We start from the raw sequence: 7,921 nt of genomic DNA on the forward strand, positions 1-7,921 counted from the left end.
CCCAACCCTAGTGTGTACACATCCACTCTATGATGATAAAAATCCACCCAGTGGTTTTTATTTAATCCTTCAAAATAATATCCCCTTTTTCAAATCAGGTTGTTCTCAGCTTCTTGTCTGTGTGATGTCACAAGATTGAGAGGGGCGGGGTGAGCAGAGCTCATTAGCATTAAAAGCAACATGCAACAAAACCGGTTGATGTCTGCAGGATGACGGGTAAAAGGTTATTGTTTTTAGCTAAGGTAAAAAGGTTATTGTTTTACACTACCATTGACAAATTTTAACCAAAGTATGTTATAGACCTTTCATTAAGACCCTAAAGAATCATATCAACTTGTGGAAAATGGGCATCCGATGACCCCTTTTAGTTTTTCCTTTCAGTCTTGCTTGCGTTACGAGTGTTGTCTACTACCTTCTGTCCTGTTTACCCATGCTTTATTATTAAAGACTTTCTGTTGGATATTCGATCGTGTATCATGTCTGTCCTTATGCAACACTTTGTGACAATTATGAAATTACCAAAATGTTCTTTAACAAATATATTCCTGTCATTCAAGTTTACAGATAAGATCTTGAAAGAGTCACTGTAGAGGGATGTGCTTTTGTAGGTTAGTTAACAAGGTAATAGGGATGGGACGGTATGAAAATTTAATATCACGATTATAGTGACTAAAATTATCACGATTATCAATATTATCACGGTTTTGTTGAAACGAGATGAAAGTGTTCAAAAATAGTTGATGCTCACACTGAAAACATTTCAGCAAGTTTTATATTTAATAATCAACAAACAACTAATAAAACAAGCAACTCTATGCACTTAATTTAAAGAAAGATTAAATTCTGTGGCATTTCCTTCCTTACAATGAAAAGTGTAGAAGCATAGAAAAGCATAGAAAAGTCACTGACTTTCGCCATTCCTTCTCGAAAAAAAACAAAAAAAAAACATTGTGCGCTGCGCTTGCGTCAGACTGTTGCTGGCTGGACATGATTTAATAGTGAGTTATTAAAACCGCAATAATCAAACACGGTTTTAATGATAATTCATTTTTAAACGATATTACTAACCTTCAGCACATTTTATCACGGTTATCAATAAAACCGGTTATCGTCCCATCCCTACAAGGTAACTTGTGTAATCTGTGAAAAACTAGCAAGTAATTGTTACCATACTTTTAGCAAAGAACATTTTTCACAATTTCACCATGATTAGTTTTAAGTCTTTGTTAAAAGTATGTGTTGGATTAATGTTGTAATCTGACATAATTACAGAAATTAATTACACATGTAATTACATGCAGGTATAGTTTTTAAATATATGTACAATGTAAAGACATGTAGTGAAAAATAAGAGCAATGTAACAAATGATTAATATGTTAACAGCGCTCTTTTAAACAGGTTTGCATTACTGTGTTATTATCGTGTTAACTCTGACAGCCCTAAGTTTAACATGAGAAAATTTTCTTAAAACACAATTTGAAGTCTGACTTTTTTTTCCTTTCATGTCTTTTGACTGACAGGATTTATTCAGCTCTGATCATCAGCTGTTTTTAAATCAGCCAATGTCTGATAAAATGCATCCCTAACTATTATAATAATTGAATTGTGCTTTGCATCATTTAGATCATTTATAGGTTTTTTAACTCAATCATCTCAGTAGTTTGAGAACTTTTTTATTTTTTTGGATGCTTCTGAAGATTTAAAAAAAAGAATGTAAGGCACCCAGCTGTCCTTCAACAAGTGTGGGAGTAGGACTGCAACATAACTCGTAAGTGTGAAATTATTCACTCCAGTTTCTGCAGAACATTCCATGAATACACTCCAAATCAGAAGAAGTTTTAAAGAGTTGACATTCAACTTTTACTGTTTGTTTGTTCATGCATGTTCGCATGGTAGAAAGTCTGAGAATGGGAAAATGTGTTCAAATGTGTTCAAATAAACTAGACCATTTTTCAACAGCAGAAGCAAAAATTCAATAAATAAATAAAAAAAAGTTAAAGTTATAAAGCTAAAGCTACCAATAGCATAACAGGAGGCAAAGAACATGAGGCATCTTAATAAATATAAATGAAATAAACTAGGGGTGTGCACGGATAGTCGAACATTCGAATATTCGTTCTGCTCTAATTATTCGATAAATAAAAATGATATTCGAATTAAAAAAAAAAAAAAAAAAAAGTTCACAATAAAACCTAATTTGGTCACTTTCTGTGATTCTCCACGGCATATTTGAAGATGTATGCAAGCAAAAAATAATTAATGAATGAATAAGGGGCCGTTCACATATCGCGCCTAGCGCTTTCTCCTTTTTTCCAAAGCGCTCGGGTAGAAGCGCTCCTGAGGCGTCTGCCGTTGCTAAGCAACAATGACGCGCTCTCTCCATGAAGACGCGGAAATTTCAGCAAAGGATAAATGGATTTGCAGCACAAAAAATCGCTTTCAGTAGCTCTGCTCCTAAATTTATTTCAAAATGGCAATCCATATACAGCTATGATCAGCTTTTCCTTCATCTTGGCTGAGCTTTCAACGTTGTTACGGGAAAGGATGAAGCTGAATGTTTAGTTCTTGTCACATGACCTGCGGTGCGCTTGTGGCATTCTGAAAAGTTGAGATGTTTTTAACTCGATGTGGTGCGGACGCGCCTGGAAAAAACGGGCACGTCGCACCGCGTGCGCATCGCAACCGCGTGTATAATGCGCTTCCATTATGAGCGCGCATACCGCTCGCCTACATTGGAAATAACGAACTTGAGCGCGCAAAAGATGCGATATGTGACTGGCCCCTAAGAACTGCGGTCTTCTACAGTAGTTCAAATATGCCGTGGAGAATCACAGAAAGTGACCGAATTCAAGAACATTGTTGCGGCATCTCTCAAGCAACGAATAAAGACCGCTAACTTGGAGAATGCAGTGAAAACTCCTCTTATCGCGTCCGCCCTAGACCAACATTTTCCTTGATGCGAGTGGTGCTTCACCAACGATGAAGAGGATGCAATGCCCACTCGTCGGAAAAGGCTGAGCCAGTTCTTCAGCGATGATTACAGAGAGTCCAGCCGAGACGAGTGGAAACAGTTCTTGCTGGAGCCATGTATTCCACCAGAAGAGGATCCCATTCAGTGGTGCAACGAAAACACAAAGCGCTTCACAAAACTTATTCGCTTAGCACATCATTATTTGTGAGTCCCGCCAACGTCTGTGCCGTCAGAGCGCGTTTTCTCCGCAGCCAGCCTTATTGTTAACAAACTAAGGAGCCGACTTTCCCCCGATCATGTTTACATGCCTGTGTTTCTAAACAAGAACATGTAAAACAATAGGGAAAAAAATCAAAAAAGATTTGCTGACAGTTTAAAAGTTTCAAAGTTAAGTGTAGGCTACGTTCTACAATAGCCTAATTGCTGCAGGCTGCTTTACGTTTTTTTTTACTTTTTTTTTACTTTTAATCTGTACTTTTGTTTGTTTGTAAGCATTGTTAAATGTTTTCAGCTACAAAACACGATGTGTAATGTTCAAGCTTATTGTAAGCTTGTCAAAATGACGGAAACAATAAATGTTGCTGAAAAATAACGTCTGTCTCATTAAACTTAATTTAAATAAACGAATATTCAAATATTCGTTTTTTGTGAGCTCAAATATTCGAATGTGATATTTGCGGAAAACACCCATCCCTAAAATTAACCTGGCAGGTAGGCTACTCTTTCCTGGGGGAAAAAACCCCATTTAATTCAACTGACTCTCGTGAGTACAAAGAAACCCAAAAATAAATAAAACGACACTGAGAGTAAAGAGAAGGCTCCACGTGAACCAAACCATTTTAAAGCCTAAGGGCATTTCATTCAACAGAAAATGGTTGCTCTTTGTTCTTTTTTTCTGGATGTTGGCAATGTAGTACAGTTTACACTTACATATATATCACTGTATGTGCTCAAAGGTTATTCAAATTTAATTTAGACAGAGGTGGAAAGAGTACAAAAATATTCTACTCAAGTAAAAGTACCATTACATTAATGAAATTTTACTTAAGTACAAGTAAAAGTACCAGTCTAAAAATCTACTCAAGTAAAAGTAAAAAGTAATTCATTTAAAATTTACTCAGAGTAAAAATTACTTAGTTACATTTTAACAGTGGGAGGGAGTAAAAAATGGGACAGGCCAAGTTTGTCAAACTCAGTTCCTGGAGGGCCACAGTCCTGCACAGTTTAGATATAACCCTAATTAAACACACCTGATCCAGCTAATCTAATCATTTAGGTTTATTTGAAAACTACATGATATGTGTGCTGGAGCAGGGTTAGAACTAAACTATAGCTATGGCCCTCCAGGAACTGCGTTTGACACCCCTGGGATAGGTCTATTAATCTCAAACTAGTTGTTTTTAATTAAAGGAATCAGTTATTTAGAATAATAATACATTTGGGCTGTTACCAGGCAAATCAGTATGAACAAACTCATCTTTTAATGCAGAGGAAATGCAGAATATTCATTGGAAGTGGCATTTAGATGCATTACACTGTGTAGTGCTGGACAAGAATGCATTTAACCTGCAGTTACAAATGCATGAATAATGTTTTGATATACAAGACATAAAATGTTGAATACTCATTTGAAATGATAAGAAATTAATTATTTAAAAAAAATCAAAAGATACTTTAAATGTGAAATTAAAATGGCCAATATGTGTCAGCAAGTCACTGTTAATAAGTGAGTCATTGCGATTGAACCGAATCATTTAAACGGTTGATTCATTCAGGAACGAAACACTGTCACGTTGCTCAGAGACGCAAAACTGTGCTTTGGTGGCTGTGTTTGGAATTATTTTCTGTTGTAGAAATAGAGCTAAAAAGGCAATATGGTGTCTAAAACGCAAGTCTCTTAATTAACTTGTTTACTGAACTGTTATATATATGTATGTATATATTCATGATGATGAAAAGACGGCATTGTGTGATTTTGATTTAATGTATGAAATTATATAAATATGTGAATTTTCTGCCCCTATATCTTCAATTTTGTGATCATTCTAAATGCATTTTAGGAGACTGAATCACACAGTGAAAGAACGCACTATAAATGCGCGCACACATCATTAAAACAAAAAACATGATATTATCGCAGACGATATATATATAGCACACTCCTCACCACTGTCTTTTTGGCTAATTTGTGCAAAACCTCTTGCTAAAATGTCAAAGCTTCATTTTAACCACCAATGCAACGATGCAATTATTTAGCTTACCTCTACATTCTTGCGAAGGGTTGATGTCTTGTTGAGATTTTATAAGCTGCTAGTTTGGTCTCCCTAGGCAAGCACAGCATACACAGCATAATAGAGCATACATATGGCCAGGGGTTCACTTCATTTCCTTCGAGTTCAACTTCAGAATATGACGGGGTTTCGTTTTCAGCGGTGTCTGCACCACTAACGCCTGTTTTGACCGTCTGCATCTTTCTTGTGATTTTAGCGCCAGTTTGCCCTCCTGCCCATTATTTACTGACGTAGCTTCCAGGGAGCGATATTTTTTTTTTTTTTACTCAGTAATTAATGTGTTTTAAAATGTAGCGGAGTACAATACTTTAAACAAAATATACTTAAGTAAAAGTAAAATTACAGATCTAAAAAATTACTTTAAAAAGTATTAGTACACAAAAAAGCTACTCAATTACAGTAACGCGAGTAAATGTAATTCGTTACTTTCCACCTCTGCATTTAGAGTCATCTGGCATGAGTAGCAGTTAAAGACTTAGGTTGGTAACCGAATGTTGTTGGTTCAAATCCTGCAACAGTTAATCCGTTAACTGTCCCCATTGTGCCCTTAAGCAAGTTATAGCTCCAGGATGCTCACACTCAATACGTGTCAATAAGTGTACTGTCAGACAAATGACAAATTAATGTGTGTTCCTTAAATTAATTAAAATAAAGGACTCACCACAAAGACATGAAATGATAACATTAATTACATAGGGACAAACATAACATTTTATGGAGTTCTTATGTCTTAGGTACCTAGTCAAATTCCAGAAAGATTTGACCATATAAAGATCTAAAAATACACTTTATTACTTTAAGGACAAATAAATCAAGTAAACAACTTAACTACTTTTTTTTTTTCTTCTATGAATCATATTTAGAGAAGCGTGCCAACCTTTTAAGACCCACTGATACAAATGCTTAATATTTTAATTCAACAAAACACAATTATTCTTTAAAAAAAATTACTTAGGCCTATATGCTTGGGATATGCTAGAAAAGCACATATTTCTTTATAGATAATCTTATACTCATAACTGGTAAATCGCACAAGCATGGTAGTTGGCGTTTCATACAATATCCTTTTTTTTTTTTTTTGAATAAAAAATAAAAAATAAAAAAAAGGTTCACCACTAACACAACATCCTCAGTAGACCATAAGCTGATCGTACGAAAACATGATGATGATGATGATAATAATAATAATAATAATAAACATTATGGAATTTGGTCTTAACTCATATTATAACAGGTGGTCCAATTCACATTTGACTCCTGACTCGTACATTGATATTTCCTTTCATTGATCACGCATGTACAAATACCAAAACCAGAACTCGATTCGAGTTCAAACAAGACATTTGAATTTGACTTGCATTCACACTTGGACAAGTTTTATTTCAACTGTAATTCACTACTACACGAGCAAGTTTTTCAACACGGAAGAACAGTCCTTTATGTGACAATCATCTGCTCTGATGGCAGAGTATAATTATCTTCTAGAAGTGAAAAACGATGAACGGTTTGATACGGTCTTCAACAATCACAAGAACGGTGGGAGTAAAATACTCCCACATAACATGCGTGCATAACAATCAAAGATGCGCAGTACAGCGGATGTTCATTTCATAAATATATTTCTTTTTCTGCCACACGATAGGATCATGAGTTTCTTCAAACATACAAGGATTTTTTTTTTTTTTTTTTTTTTTTGACACACTTTTATTGTTGACACACTAATCTTGGTTTCATCGAAAGTGCAGATAAACAAAGCCCACGCTCCAGATTCTTACACTAGCTAACTAAACCGAGAGAAACCATTTATATCTTAAAAAAAAAAAATTACAAGCAGCACATATTATGCAGGAACTAAATCCGACACTCACCTCTCATCCAGTCAACAACCTGTTGTGGTGTCCACCTCGTTACTGGATCCATTGCTTTAAACCTTCAGTCCAACCGGTTAGAGCTATTCTCAAAAGAGACTAATATTAAAGAAATTACAAAGTATGTAAAGCACCAGCGTATGATCGGCGCTGTGAAATGAGATCATTCTTTCAGCTTGGGCTCTAGAAATCCAGAAGCAAGCACGGCTCGCGAGATATCTCCATTTATACCAGCCGATTGGACTGAGCGATCAAGATAAACTCACGAGGAGGACAAGAGTTCATCTGTAGGCACATGTATCAGATTTCAGTGTGTGAACCTCCCCTCAGACCCACCCACGGGGGAGGAGTAACGAGAACTCTCCCGAGTTTGCTTTTATGCTATAACCTTTAGTTTGATCATTAGCTTTCAAATTAGGAATGTGAGTCATGTATGACATTATTATCGGTGGAAAGGAGATTCATTTCCTAACTTATTTACTTATTACTTAAATAGCAATGTTAAACGAACATACTAACAAATCGGCAATTGTTATGTTTCTGGGGGAAATACTTTTTTCGTTCCTTTAAAGGTTGTTTATTATTTAAGACACAATTAAAATTACACTTGTCCCACTTTATATTGGATACCTTTGATAACGTCAAATAATAATAATCGTTTGGTACACTGCATATTGCGTATTGCAGATACACAATGCATAAGTTGGTGGCGCTTGTCATTCTTACTATTCGGTGCCGTTTCAGCTTGGTAACTTCGCATGCAAAATAATAATAATAATAATAATAATAA

The 7,921-nt window shown here is 35.5% G+C and overlaps 1 protein-coding gene across 3 annotated transcripts in view; it reads right to left on the minus strand.

The window, feature by feature from the left end:
- LOC132113052 (connector enhancer of kinase suppressor of ras 3-like) overlaps positions 1 to 7,418 on the minus strand; it is an 84,744-nt gene extending 77,326 nt beyond the window's left edge. For 2 of the 3 annotated variants that reach the window (XM_059520853.1, XM_059520852.1), the window contains exon 1: positions 7,132 to 7,417. In XM_059520853.1, the coding sequence (XP_059376836.1) occupies positions 7,132 to 7,183 (52 nt within the window). In that variant the 5' untranslated portion in view covers positions 7,184 to 7,417. Of the gene's footprint in view, positions 1 to 7,131 lie in introns of all 3 variants that reach the window. The other variant, XM_059520854.1, reaches the window with a different exon arrangement.
- Positions 7,419 to 7,921: the final 503 nt, after the last annotated feature.

Source organism: Carassius carassius, chromosome 32, assembly GCF_963082965.1.
Source record: "Carassius carassius chromosome 32, fCarCar2.1, whole genome shotgun sequence".
NCBI lineage: Eukaryota > Metazoa > Chordata > Actinopteri > Cypriniformes > Cyprinidae > Carassius > Carassius carassius.